At 46.8% G+C, this 14,566-nt stretch overlaps 1 protein-coding gene across 6 annotated transcripts in view; it reads left to right on the top strand.

Annotated features, from left to right (window-relative positions):
* TNIK (TRAF2 and NCK interacting kinase) overlaps positions 1-14,566 on the top strand; it is a 153,345-nt gene that overhangs the window by 136,862 nt on the left and 1,917 nt on the right. For 5 of the 6 annotated variants that reach the window (XM_064665818.1, XM_064665817.1, XM_064665816.1 and 2 more), the window contains 10 exons: positions 1,210-1,336; positions 3,497-3,661; positions 6,551-6,665; positions 7,039-7,209; positions 7,500-7,643; positions 9,128-9,262; positions 9,528-9,628; positions 11,107-11,256; positions 12,194-12,353; positions 12,954-13,093. In XM_064665818.1, the coding sequence (XP_064521888.1) occupies positions 1,210-1,336; positions 3,497-3,661; positions 6,551-6,665; positions 7,039-7,209; positions 7,500-7,643; positions 9,128-9,262; positions 9,528-9,628; positions 11,107-11,256; positions 12,194-12,353; positions 12,954-13,093 (1,408 nt within the window). The remainder of the gene's footprint in view (positions 1-1,209; positions 1,337-3,496; positions 3,662-6,550; positions 6,666-7,038; positions 7,210-7,499; positions 7,644-9,127; positions 9,263-9,527; positions 9,629-11,106; positions 11,257-12,193; positions 12,354-12,953; positions 13,094-14,566) is intronic. The other variant, XM_064665819.1, reaches the window with a different exon arrangement.

Below are 14,566 nucleotides of genomic sequence, written 5' to 3'. Positions count from 1 at the left end.
CAGGGCTGCACTGTTCTATGTCTGGGGAAGAAAGCAAATGCTTTGAGTTACACCCTTATTTTACAGAAGGGACGTTAAGTTCAGACTCGATGTAGTCGGGTATTTTTCTGTCAAAGCTTTATTTTTTTGTGTTCAGTGTTTGTCATTAGAAACTGGGGCTGAGAGAGATCATCTCATGTTCTCCTGCACTTTCCAAGTGATCTTTGTATAACCCATTTTTAAACTTCCCTGGGCATCCTTCCTGAGCACTTAGCTGCTCTTCATTCCAGCTCTATCCAGGTCTCTCCTGCTGTAGGATAATCCCGTCCATCGCTTTGTGTCCCAGTGCATAGGAGAGACTGTTTACTCCATCCACCTCTGCAGATATCATTTCTCCATCTGAAGACTGTGATGACTCCTTTCAACTTCCTCTTCTCTGAGCTGTGCAAGCCAGCTCTTGCCCATGTCCAGGGATTTCTCTCAGGATGATGTGAAAGCTGATGAAATCTGAGACCTTGGGGCTACCACAGCCATGCATTTACAGTCTCAAAATTAACATAACCTCCTCTGTCTCTGCTTTCTTATTTTATAACTGGAATAACTGTACTTTTTCTCATCCTTTGGCAGTGGTGAAAAGCTAATGGTAGTGTGTGAGAATAGCTTCCAGCCTGTCTCTTGAGATAGGAGCACAGAAATAAGCTCAAGATGAAACCATGGGTTAGGGCTACATTTTCACCTGGAAAACTGCAGGGAGCTACAAGTCACAACTTGTCCTTCTGCCCACACCCTCTCTAAACCCCATCCTCTCCCCTGCTGTCTTTTGCCATCAGGTGTTGTGAGGCACTGTTCCCTTTTCAGTGGTTGAATTGGGGAATAAAGGGAGTGAATTATATTTTCTTAAACTTTCTTAAGTAGAAAAAATGATGTAACGTAGAGCAGGACTGCCACTCCTTGTTACCTGTTCATCATTGCCCCTCTTGGGACACCTTGGGAGGAGAAAGGTCCTTCTCTGTGGTCTCTGTGCTGTATCTCTAGTTTATCAACTCGACCCCAGTCCTGTATTTCAGACAACATCATTTCCCTGTAGATTAAGTGGATACATTTTCTAATTTTTCTTCCTGAGAGATACAGAGCCTTACCCTTACTGAAATAATACTGTACTAGAGGATTTTTTAATTTATTTTAGCAAAGGAAATATTTATCATTAATGCTTTTCCATTCTGTCCTCAGACCAACAGGAATTCCTGGAAGCAATGAGCCGTACAACCTGGGAATGGTGACAACCCACGGGCTAGAGACTTCCCACGCAGATACGTTTAGCAATATTTCAAGGGAAGGGACTTTAATGGTGAGGGAGGTAAGTTGTAAAACAAGTATTTCCGTGGAGCATCTTCAGGAGGTTTTGCCCATGTAAGCACAACAACTAACAGTGCTGTGTGTCCGGAACACAAAATGATGGAGTCAAATGTGCTCGTTAGCGCTCTCGTTAATGCAGTTTACTCTCGGAGCAAATGTGACAAGTGCAGATGTTTCTCAGAACTACAAACAGCAGTGAATAGCAGTGCCAGGGCACGGCAGGGAGGAGGCTCCTGCAAACTGCTCTGCTGTAACCCCACAATTGCTCCTGGCAAAAGAAGTTGCCTTCCATTTACAGCATTTAGTTACACGCTTGGAACTGGCCCAGAGTTTCCCCTCTTCTTCCCAACCTTTGCCACCATGTGACTGTTAGAGCCCTGCAGTGTCCGTAGAGCATTTGGAGGCTTTTGGCAAGGGCTGGTCCTGCTCAGAGCTGGCTGTGGGGACACTGGCCATCCCACAGGGATGCAAGGCCTCATCCTCAGCGCCAGCCTTGTGGAGGTGAAGCTGCGGTGGGATCAATCCTGATGGGTGGTACTGCAGGAATGAGGCAGAGGAGGCACCTTTGTTGGCTGGGGAAGATCTCCCTCAGTGTTCCTCAGTTTCCCAGTTCCTGGAATGTTCTGGTGATGCTCCTGGAAACACAGATGGGTAGCAGATCTCCTGGTGAGAGGGCAGGAGGCTGGGGGGGTTAGTGAACAGGGGAGTCACTCTCCTACTGGCATGTAAAGGAGGTGGATGGGGGAGGAGAAGGAGGGAGCAGAATTTGGAGTCAGCAGTTGTGAAGGAGGGATGTTTGATCAAATGCAAACTAGACTTGAGGAGCATTTTAATTCTTAGGTCCATTTATATAAAATATTCACATATGAAGGAAAAAGGTGAATGCAACTTTGGAAAAAGGAAGGATTTAACCAAAGAAATCACAACACGTTTGCTGCCTTTCTCCATCAGTTTTGGAGGTGAGCAGCAATGCACAGCCCACCTCATCCTTCTCTGGGGAGGAGCTGTTCAGAGCAGGGATCCCCACAGCTCTACAAATCCCTGTATCAGTGAGGGTGATGTGGCTGAGCGGGAGAACAAATCCCTCTAACAGGGAACCATTTCTGAAATGAGCTTGTGTTCAGCATCACAGCAGTAAAAGAGATGCTGTGCCAGCAAGGCTGTATGAGAAAACCAGGGATGCAGAAGGGTTTAAAAGCCATGGGCAAGACAAGCAGCTGGAAAACCCCTTTCTGAGGAGAGAGCATGATAAGAAACCCAAACTGAAGCCTTATGCTGGGTGTTCACTGTTTTCTCCCCACCAAAGCCATCAGAGGATGGACTCCCTGAGGTCAGTGGGCTTTGGGCAAAGGGCTTTTCACTCCCTGTTGTGATTGCAAGGTGTGATTGAAGGTGCTGGTAATGAGCAATCAAAAGATAAATGTTGTTAGGTCTGGCCAGAAGCTTGGTGAGCCAATCCCAGCAAATGGGCAAATCCCTGTACCCATCTCACTGGTGTGCTCCAGGTAGGTGAGATTCATCAAAATGGCAAAATAAGTAAGGAAGGCAGAAAATTCCCAGCACCTGCCTTGCACAGGGAGGGGATAGAGCAGAAGAGGAACCCCAGGGAAACCCAAGGAACCTTGTGTGCAGAGCGAGCTGCCAGTTCTGTCACTCTACCACCACTGCTGCCACTGTTCACTGCTGGTTTGGGTTACAGAAACATGGACGGGGCTGTGTTGGCATTTGCAGTCAGGCTACTCGCTGCTATAGCTGTGCTGATCAAGGGCTCAGATTCTGCTGTCACTGATGGCCAGTGGCCATGTGGGGAGGAGAGCTGGCCATGGGGTTTGTGCCCATGGTGGCAAGTGCAGAATCTGCCCTACGTTCCTTGTCTCCAGACGACAGTGATCAGGCTTCTCTCGCTGCAACGTGGCTAATTACTCTGTATTGACTTTGTGATTAATCCTGTCTTTATTTCTCCTGGAGCGGGGGGTTGATTTGCTGCTTGCCAGACTGCATGGGGATGGAACAGAGAGGGTCCTTCTCCTGCGCTTGCTCTGGGAACTTGGGGACAGCCAACGACTTAGTTTTGTTTGGGTTTTTTTTTTCTCTTCTTTTTCTCTTCCCTCCCCCCCCCCCCTTCCCTTCTCTTTCTTCCTCATGCCTTGTGTCTCTGCAGACCTCTGGTGAAAAAAAGCGTTCTGGCCACGCAGCCAGCAATGGCTTTGCAGGTCACATCAATCTCCCTGACCTGGTGCAGCAAAGCCACTCGCCGGCGGGCACGCCGACCGAGGCCCTGGGGCGAGTCTCCACGCATGCGCAGGACATGGACTCGGTGCCTGAAGTAGGTGGTGGGGGGCTCCTCTTTCTCCTTTGCATCGCATTAAACAAGTATTAACCTCTCTGCCCCATGAAGGGGCTTTCCTGCTTTCCTCCCTGGCTTTCTTGGCTCCTCTCTCTCTCCGTTTCTGGTCCACGTGGGTGAGTGTAGTGGAAACACGATGGAATCGGATGGGTTGTTGCTATCTGGGTCTGTGGCTGATGGTAGAAATGTACAGTAGGTCTCTCAAGCCCACGTGCTGGAATTTTGGTGGTCATGGTTTAAGTGCTGCCAACTGATGCGAAAGCCCCATTTATTTTTTTATTTTTTTTTTACTCTTGGATATAAAAGGAAATTATGAGAGCCAGTGATGCCATTAACTTCAACTGGGCCCAGCTTCCTCCTCTGCAATCTCTGATAATTAACATGATTCAAAAGGTCAGCAAAAACCAAAGCCAGCAAAATTCTGGATAGTTCTTCAGACTAGAAAAAAATCTGCACAACTTTAAAATCATGTGTTTCGTGTCATGGCAAAGTATTTTTCCCTGGTAGGTGTTGTACAGGGACATGATTGAACATTAATGTTGTTTAAGGTGTAAAAAGTCTTAGAAAGTACAAGATGTGACAATGAACCAAGGGAATTGTTGTTCCCTGCTTACTGTCCCCAGCTGTGGGAATGAGGCACAAGAACATTCTCTTTTCCCATGAGAAATCAACTCATTTGGTGCTAAAAAAGCTATTGTATGTAATGTTTTCATTTCATTTTGTGGGTTACACATCAAAAGTTCTGCCATACTATGTTCTTTCATAGAAATTATGTACTCATGGTGTACTTTTACTAGCAGTATAAAAATAAAAATTGCTTGGAATTGGGCATTGATGAAACGTAAGAACAGATGGTGCCTGACTTGACCTCGAATTTTTTTCTGTTTCCTCGTTGGTATTAAAAGCAGCAATGAGAGAGTCGATCCTGAAAGTAACACCTTCCACAGTCATCCTGGGACTGCTGAAATGCAGGCTGGGATTGGGTTTAAAATTTATTCATTTATAGAAGTAGCAACCAAAAAGATCTTTTCCATTTCTAAAACTGCATTTTTAGGGTTGACTGAGCTGGGAGTGGGTGTGAGTGGAAACTTGGAGATTTAGTTCACGGGCTTCCAGGTGACTCATGGTGCTGTGAGCAAAAAGAAGGGAGTGAGCACAACCTCAGCGTGCAGCTTGCTGCTCTTTGTAAGCCACCACGGAGGTTTATAGGCAGTGGAACAGGACCTGGAGGAAGATGAAGTCTTAGTATTTAAATAGCAGACTTGTAAGTTATTAAAATGTCAGCTTCTGTGGAGAATGACTGAATCTGAGCAAGGAAAAATGCATTGAGATGAGGGGTTTCTTCATAATTCATTTGCCGGAAAGCACTTGGCTCTCAGCTGGAAAGCATCCCTGTAAATACTGAATTTTTCTCCTCCTTGAATTGTTAGTGGTTTTGGAAAAGACATCCAGCACAGGGAAAAAAACTGTGTATTTCTTGGATTTGAGAGAAGCACGAAGTAGCTCAAGTCTGTCCTACATGTGCACATAAATGTGGATGAACTGTGTATGTAAATGTGGTATCTGTGCCCGCAGCCTTCCCTGCCGCAGGCTGCCGACTCCTTCCGTGGGTCTTGATTACCGTGTACTGTTTGGAAATCCATCCTGTTTCTATGGAAACAGCCAGACTGTCAGGGGAGTAGAGTTGAGAGGGAAGCAGGATGCGCAGCGTGGTTTTGGTGTGGATGCCAGCCCCAGAATGCTCGGGAAGGTCACAAGCCACGAGGGTGCTCCTATGCCTGATAGGGTTTTGCCCCTAAATCTTTTTGTGGCCCACTGGAGGACAGGCACAGGCCCAGCCCAGCTGGTGTGGGGATGTGCCAGGGCAGTGGTGTTCCCATGGCACATCAGCCTGTGCTCAGTAACTGGGTGACATGAAAGCTGAGGGAGATTTATTTCATAAAGGGGCAATGTCCCAGGGAAGAAAAACGTGAGCAGTAGTGCTGCTGCAGAGTGACTTGGGGTTTGCTGCTGTTACAGCTCTAAATGGAGCTCATCCATAAAGCATATCCTTGGTAAATAATGGAGTAGGAAGGATAAGCTGCTCAACAGAGGGGGGAAATCACGTCATTTCGACTCCCAAGGCAAGGATTTCCTTTTGCTAGGAAGAAGGTCTTAGCCTCGTTTTCTGCCTTAACAAAGCAGTGGTTTTAAAAAGAAAGCAACGTGATGTTGCAGTTTGTTCATCCCCAAATTCCCTCAGCAAAGTATTGGCTCTGACATTCCCTGCAATACCTTTAGGTTGAGATTTGTTAGCTTAGAAATGGCTATTTCTGCAGTCCCACCTGAAATGCTGGGCAGTTTAAAACTATGTCAGCTGCCCTGTGCCAAGGTTTCCCAGGGTCCCACCACCCTTGGCTGCACGGTGGGAAAAGCAAACACTCACCTGGCTGACATCCCAGAGCGGGTTTTAAGGCAGGTGTGTTGATGCAGGCAAGCTATCAGCTGGACTTGATGATCTTAAAGGTCTGTTCCAACCTAAACAATTCTGTGATTCTTGGTTGGTTTTTGCCTGTGGTGGCTTTTGCCTCTGGCCCTGCAGCTTCTCCCTAACCAGTGTCATGGCTGTGCTTCTGCCTGCGAGGAGAGAGCAGAGCCAGGCCCTGCTCCTCTCGTTTTCTGTTGCTCACAGACACACAGAAATCCAATTTAATGTTTTCTCTGATTAGTTAGATGGGGAGGAGGAGAAGATGTTTATAGAGGGCTCGAAAAGGGCACCTTAGGGGCAGACACTGTGTTTGCTAATTAGAAGGTCTGACATGTACATTCACACACAAAATTACTGTTATTTCTGTGCTCTGAGCTCTCTCTTTGATGTTTATTTTCCAGTACGGTATGGGAAGTAGCACCAAAGCCTCTTTCACCCCATTTGTGGACACCAGAGTGTATCAGACCTCACCTACTGATGAAGATGAAGATGAGGATGAGGAGTCATCTGCTACTGGTAGGAGGCAATGAGGCCAGTTTGAGAGAGGAGGGTATTGTGGAAACCAGGTTGGGAACCCGAATAACCCCACTGAACCTGTTTCACATTTCACTCAGTCTTGTCCAGACATTGCTTGTGTCTGCATCCTTGCCTTCTCCAGTTTCCATCTAACTTCTCCCCCACCAGTTAAATGCCACCAGAAAGGTCTGAGAGAAAACAGGAAGCAGCAGAAGTCCCCACTCCCATCTGCCTGGGCAAACTGATATCTTGTAACACAGTGATGACTCCCCCATCAGGAAATAAAACCCGTATTGTCTTTTTATCCCAAAAAAAGAGGTGGCAGAACAGTTAACCCATCACACCCCCCTGTCCTCTTGTGTTTCCTTGCAAGCCCTGTTCACCAGCGAGCTGCTCAGGCAGGAGCAGGCCAAGCTGAACGAAGCCCGTAAGATCTCGGTGGTGAACGTCAACCCCACCAACATCCGTCCCCACAGCGACACCCCGGAGATCCGGAAGTACAAGAAGCGCTTCAACTCGGAGATACTCTGTGCTGCTTTGTGGGGTAAGCCCTGAGCATGCCGTGCCCTCGGCAGAGCTCCCCGGAGCCCGTGGCTGGTGGGGAAATGGGAATGTGCCATCACAGAGCTGAGCCCCTGCCTCTGGTTGGCCCTTCTCGGTCCGGGCAAGGCTCATGTTCCTGAGTCCCTGTGTTGTAACCCTTTCCTGTCCTTGGGAACCCCCCAGCCTTGGCTGGGTCAGTCACACTTGTGGGGCAGCACAGACGAGCTCAGGGTGCCATCCTTGGGAGCAGCTGTAGATCCTGGTGCCCATTGCCTGCCCTCTCCTCCTCAGGTGTGAATCTGCTGGTGGGCACGGAAAATGGCCTGATGCTGCTGGACCGAAGTGGGCAAGGGAAGGTCTACAACCTCATCAACAGACGGCGATTCCAGCAGATGGATGTGCTCGAGGGCCTCAACGTCCTCGTGACAATATCAGGTGCTCCTCTCGTGCTCTCCCCTGCTCAGCCTTGAGCCCTGAGTGGTCCCAGCTCAGACAAAACCTACCCACCAGTGTCTGACGGAAGCTCCCAGGGGAGCTGGAGGTGGTTTATTCCAGAATCAAATGAGTTAAATCTGGAAGAATTGCCTCCAAGAGTAGTTGCTCCCTTCACCTGCTGGCTCCGCTTTATCTGCAGCACTCCATTCTCCTTCAGCAGGGAAGGGGAGGTACAGGATACAGCTTGAGAGGGCAAAGAGATCTGCTTTTAGTTTGTTTGGCTCTAGCTGGGGCAAAAAATATCCACATCTTCAGGGCTCCAGCTCAGGGCTGTGCTTGGGGTGCCACTGTCCCCATGTTCTGCCAAGAGCTACAGAGTGCTCATATCAGGCTCATGGGGTAATTTCTGGCAAATAAAGCAAAAACTCTGTAGTCCAGTCTCCTAGGAGAGCATGTGGCAATCTTCCTGCAGAGCAACCCCATTGGAGCACGTGGATGGCAGAGCCTTCTCCTGCTGATACCTGTCCCACAAAGCTCAGGGAGGGCAGCAAGATAAATGTTCATTAGGAAAATTGCTTGATATCATCCTTCTCTTTACTTTCACATTGTTAACACCCCCTGGGCTCACTGCATTCACCTGCAAATTCCTGCTCCCTCCATTCAGACAGAACTGCAGACCTGCTGCTCTGTCATTTACCTTGGTCTGCAGTTCCCCTGTGGTTTTGGGGATGCAGCTATAGGAATAAGGGGTTTAGTACAGCTGGAAGATGAATGGGGGGAGGACCAAACCCCAAGATGATGCTGAGAATGAGTCCTGGGGACTTGTGGAAACCTGTGAGCAGACAGAGCCCTTGGTTTATGGTTTGGGTCCTGTCCCACCGGGCTCGGTGTGAGCTGTGTCCTGCCCCTGTAGCAGGGGCTCTGCAGCCACAGGGAGGTTTGCAGCCAGATCACAGCCATCCAAGAGCAGGCAGATGTGCAGAAATTTGGCAGCCCCTCAGCACTGCAGAGCCCAGCTCTGGGCTCATTGGCAAGCAGTGGTGCCTGTCACAGGCCAAGGAGCTCATGTCTCAGCTCCAGGGTGGAATTAATGTTGTATGAAGGAGAGAAAAGGAAAGAAACCAGGTAGCTGAGTGGTTGGATGAGCCTTGAGCTGTAAGAGAGCTGGGGTCAGCACCCTGCTGTGCCCCACCATCTCACTGTGAACACTGATTTATAGGAAAAGGAACATTTCCCGCCTACGGGAAGCAAAAGCCTGGCTCTTCCAGTGTCTGCCTGCAGTCTGGGAGACAGAGGTCTGGGCTTTGCTTTCCATGTGTTTCTTCTCAGGAAAAACCTAACACAACAGCTAAATTACTATTTTCAACTTCATCACGAAACTAACTTGAATTTTATCATCTTGTGAGTGAAAATAAGCACTGAAACCTCAAGACTCCCCCTGCACACGGGCTCTGCTCTGACAGGGACGTTTCCTTTGCCAACAGGAAAGAAGAACAAGCTGCGTGTGTATTACCTGTCCTGGCTGAGAAACAGGATTTTACACAATGACCCTGAGGTGGAGAAGAAGCAGGGCTGGATCACAGTCGGGGACCTGGAAGGATGCATCCACTACAAAGTCGGTGAGTGGCCTCTCTGGAAATAAATGTCTGAAGAGATGGATTTTTATTCTCTAGTTTTAGGTATGACCTGACAATTTTATCTTAAAAGTATGAGTAGACCATAGCCACAGATAAATTTGGAATTCATCTGTCTGTGTTAGGTGGACACTTTACTTAATGAGAACCAACAGAGAGATGGCCTGAGAAGCAATTCCTGGAGATAAGTTGTTCAGTCTTTTTGGAAAGAAAGTGAACGTTTTTAAAATGGGTTTTATTTTTATTTTAGTGAAATATGAAAGGATCAAGTTCTTGGTGATTGCCTTAAAGAACGCTGTAGAGATCTATGCCTGGGCTCCAAAACCATATCACAAGTTTATGGCATTTAAGGTATGTCTGTCTTTTAACCAGAATACACTCAGTAATTGTAAATACATGAGATTTCTGTACACTGCAGAGCAGCAAAGCTTCTTGCTTATGTAGCTGAGCTCCTCAGGATGCCTGACAGGCACGAGAGACGGGATCCATGCTGGCTGAAGAGATTGGATACCTTCTGATTACAGCCAACAATAAAGTGTTAATATTAGCTTAGGCTGGCAGGCTTCACTTGGGGGGTTTGCAGAAAGCTGATCAAATGCATATGAGTAAAATTGAGTTGGAGATTTTGATGGGTGGTTTTTTTTTTTTATTTTATTTTTTTTAGTTGTTTTGTTTTGTTTTTTTAAACTCTGACTAATTTTTCACATACAGGACAAAAATAGGTTGGCATGATTTTCCATTTTTATTTTGCAAGGTCCTCTCTCCTTCTGCAATGTGGATTCTGTTTCAAGACAGAAAGTTTGGGAGGATGACCCACTCTTTCTCTCTCTTTTTTTTCTCCCTTTTCCTCGGTTTCCTCAGTGAGACCTTTCTCCTCTACAACCTGCCAATGGGCATTTTGTACTTAGTCCTTCAGAGCACTTTTCATCCTAAGCTCTGTGCAAAGACAAGTCACAAGGGGCAATGCCTTGTGGACATGTTCATGCTGAGTAATCTCATTTTGCATCCTTCCAACACAAATGGGCTTATTCAGTATTAGGTCACATTTGCTTTTTCTGAACAAAAGCCAGAATAAATGGGCTCAGTGACATGGAGAGCTCAGCAGCATCAGAATGGCCTGGGATCCAGCCTCTGTGGGCTCTGAGGATGCTGGCTGGTGCTCCTGGTGCTGCTTCTGCAGCCTGGGGGGATGAACATCCTTTCCTTGCCTTGTTGGCAGGGATCTTTTGAGAGAGAGTGAAATACCACCCACAGATTTTCCCTATCAGGAGTCAAAGTGGTCCTTGCACAGAGAGCCAGGAGCTCTTTGCTCTCTCTGGGGGTGTTTCACTCTCCTGCTGAGCACCTAAGTCATGGAGAGATACTCTGCCCTGGATCGATCTGTGGCTGGGAGCTGGTCCCAGCCTGCATCCAGCAGGGTAGATTGAGCAGAGAAAAGCAGGTCTTTGCTAAACTGACTCATTCCAGCAGCCCAAACCAGAGTGGTGATCCCTGCCAAGAGGGGAAGTGGGTGGTCACAGATCTCTGCTGACTGAACACACACTCACATAAAATTGAGCGGTTGCTTTCCTTTAGAGACCAAATCCTTGTGTGGGCCTCGGGCTCCTGTGGTAAGGAGCTGTGCTTGGCAAGGGCGAGCACTTATCTGCTGGGATGGCTGGAGTGAGTGGGTAATACCCTCTGAGGCATCTGACATAGGAACAGAGAGGCAGGACTATAACTAACCACATATTTAGCAGGATAAACAAATACGATTTGGGAACTGCATCAGGCTGCTGCCGCGGGGGTTGGTGGGTTTTCTGTGGTACTCACGGAAGGGATTATAAAAGTCTTTTGCAGATCTCCAGCACAAGCCGTTGCTCGTGGACCTCACTGTAGAAGAGGGTCAGAGGCTCAAGGTTATCTTTGGATCACACACTGGTTTCCATGTGATTGATGTGGATTCTGGGAACTCCTATGATATCTATATACCATCTCACGTGAGTACACGAGGGAGTGCTGCTGCATGAGCAACGTGGGTCACCAGCAAGGTTTGGAGAGGCTCTTGGTGGCTCAGAAATGGTGACCAGTGATGGGTGTGACATCCTCCAGTGCTGTCCTCATTGATAGCCACTTTTAAAGAGGACTCAAAGCTATCACATACTTCATGTTCATTATTTGCACAGGCTGTTTCTGTCCTTGTTCCCAAGCAGTCAGGTGTAAGGTTGCCATGTCCCACAGAAAGGAGAATCTATACACTGCATGGAGCAATAATGGAACTCTCTCTAGGGTTTTGTAGGGCTTACTGAAGCTGTATCCATGCTGTTGGCCCAGGATTAACTGGTATAGGAGAAACTGTGTCACTAAAGAACTCCAGAAACTGCTGAATCTGATCCAAGCTTTAGATCCTCCTCTGTAAGATCTGGCAAGAGCATAGGGAGAAATACCAGGGTAGTTTGGGATGGTTTTGTGTTGTCTTAGCTATGGAAGGGCAGACATGGGTGGAAAGTCACTGCAGCTGCCCTTGAGAGACTGATTGCTAAAAAATAGGAGTATTTCCTCCCTAGGGCTGCCTGTAAAATTCTGGGTTTATTTACCTTGATTTTAACAGGAGATGGATTCATTGACTCAGTCACTTATTTGTGTTCCAGCCAAGTGTCAGCCATCAGTCTTGGGGGCGTATATGTTGTGATCTGTCTGTAATTACTAAACCTGTTTATCCTTGCCATGTCAGACAGCTCTGATGGTAGGGTAAACATGACAGTTTATTCCCCTTCAAGCTTATCTCTGAAAGCCAGTGACTGTTTGGTGAATGGAGGGAGGGCTTTGTTCTCAAGTTGGTTTGGGCTTTTTTTCCCCCAAGGCTCTGCTCCCTTCCCCCTTCCCCTTTTCTCCATTCGATGTAATTCTGACTTTCAGGGTTTATCTTGCCTGCAGATTCAGGGCAATATTACTCCTCATGCCATTGTCATCCTGCCTAAAACAGACGGGATGGAGATGCTCGTGTGCTACGAGGATGAAGGTGTCTATGTGAACACCTACGGACGGATAACTAAAGATGTGGTGCTCCAGTGGGGAGAAATGCCTACTTCTGTGGGTAGGTCAACCCTTCCTCTTCACTTGCTTAAATTACAAGTGACAAGTAAGATGAGGAGTCGAGAATGCTGAGATGGAGTCATTTGGACTTTTGCTTATCAAAGGAGATTTCCCTCCACCAGCTGTGAGATGCAGTTGCTTAATTTCTACAGTTTGGCCCTCCATAATAAAAGCAAGGGACTCCTTGAAGATTTGAGCTCTGGTTTGTCTTGAGTATGAGATAAGTATAAGATAATGCAAGCCGTTGCACTGGTGGGATACTGTGTTGAGTGGAAGGAGGGGTTGGATGTGGAGCTGGGAGCACTTGGGTTGCTCTTCTGGCTCTGCTGTTGCTCAGCTCCACAGCCAATGGAGGCAAACCACTGCCTAGCTCCTCACTCCCTGAAATCTGAAGAAGTGATGCTTCTTCTGTTTAAATTGCTCAGCAATTTCTAGACGAAAAGTGCTCTGAGAAGGCTGCTGTCCCTGTGGGCACCCGCCCGGCTGTCAGAGCTCTGCCATTGATCCACATAGGCTTTGGGTAACAGCTGATGAGAGCTTTTCTGCATAATATTTAACTCAACACAAGTTGTAACACCTGCCAAACGCTTCCTTTTGACAGCCTACATTCATTCCAATCAAATAATGGGCTGGGGAGAGAAAGCTATTGAAATCCGGTCAGTGGAGACAGGACATTTGGATGGAGTATTTATGCACAAGCGAGCTCAAAGGTTGAAGTTTCTATGTGAAAGAAATGATAAGGTAAGTCCACTTCAAAGCTTGTATCCGTGCTTTAAGCTGCAGGGTGCTTTTAGGCTTTAAGTCTGGTTTATCTTGAGGTTAATAATTAATCTGTTTAATAAGCAGTGCCCATAAACCTACTCCCGGTTTATTTTCTCCAGTGGATGGAGACCTCGGCCTGCAAGATCTCTTCCTCCTCTAGCAGGGATCTGCATTCCCTTGGCTTGACTTTCTCCCAATTCTTTCATCTGAACATTAAACCGAGGCTGCCAAGTAAACTCTAAAAGTTGAGAAATGGTAGCGGTGTACAAGTGACCCTGATTTGAACTCTGACGTGGAAACATTTTGATGCATCTTAAATTATTTTCTCCATGGAGCCTCATGTTTTTCTGTGGACAGCACTGTTCTGGAGGGTCACCAGAGTTCCATGGCTGTCATGTAGATGACCCTTGCCATGGGTGTTGCAAGGGGGGCATGAGGAGAAATTGCTGGAGAAAAAGGGCCTATTTGCATGGAAGAGATGGTTGAATACCAAGGTCTGTTTCTGCTGTTGGTGTTTCCTCATCTCACAAGGTTTCACTGAGATAAATCAGGACCATGCAGCAGGGAGATCTTTCATAATGAACATGATCACGAAAGCAGTGAAGAAACCAATTGCTCTGTCCCCAGAGCAGGGTTTAACAATGTGCAGTAAATTAGGTTTGACACCACAAACAGCTGCTCGTTATTTGAGCACTGCCCTGCCCGTGGCATGGAGTTACACTGGAACTCTGCAGGAAAACGTATCCTAACCTTGCAGCTGAGTATGTCAAGCTGCTCAAGAAGCTGAATTTAAGTTTAATTAAAGTATAATTTAATTCTGAAAAAGCTAGAAAAAAAACACCTTCGTCTTTCTAAAATACTGGAACCAACTGATCACCGATGGGTTTGAATTAGTAAAACCAGATGTTTGTCTTTCTGGAGAACTGGTTAAACTGGTAAGATTAAGTAATTTTTACTTTTAAAAAGGACAGAGGCTTCAGATTGTCCCCTTCAGTATTTGGAAATTATAAGTTCTTATTTTTTAAGACTTCCCTTGGGATCAAATGTTGGTGGATCCTGCCAGAAGCACCAAAACCCATGTTCTCCATACAGAGTCTTGATATGTTTCTGTGCTTTGAACATATTGAAGGGAAGTCATTTTCCTGAGCTTTACTTTCAGGAACAGCTGAAATACCAGGACTAACTTTTCCCAAGAAAGCCAGGCAACGGGTCTGTGTAAAATTTGTGCTGTCAGCTGGAGAAAAAGAGCAGGGAGGGAGGTTCAGGCAGAGGAAACCAATTGTGTGGGGCAGCTCCTGCTTTCCTCAATCACTGAGTCAACAGACATTTTTAATAATAATAATAATAATAGTAATAAAAATAATAATAACTTCTTCCTTCCAAACAGGTATTTTTTGACCCACATGGTGAATGTTTAGCAAGATCCAGACCAGTTTTATTAATTTTGCATAA

Source organism: Pseudopipra pipra, chromosome 10, assembly GCF_036250125.1.
Source record: "Pseudopipra pipra isolate bDixPip1 chromosome 10, bDixPip1.hap1, whole genome shotgun sequence".
NCBI classification, from domain to species: domain Eukaryota; kingdom Metazoa; phylum Chordata; class Aves; order Passeriformes; family Pipridae; genus Pseudopipra; species Pseudopipra pipra.
Note: the sequence above shows the minus strand (reverse complement) of the source record. Positions and strands in the feature narration are given on the sequence as shown.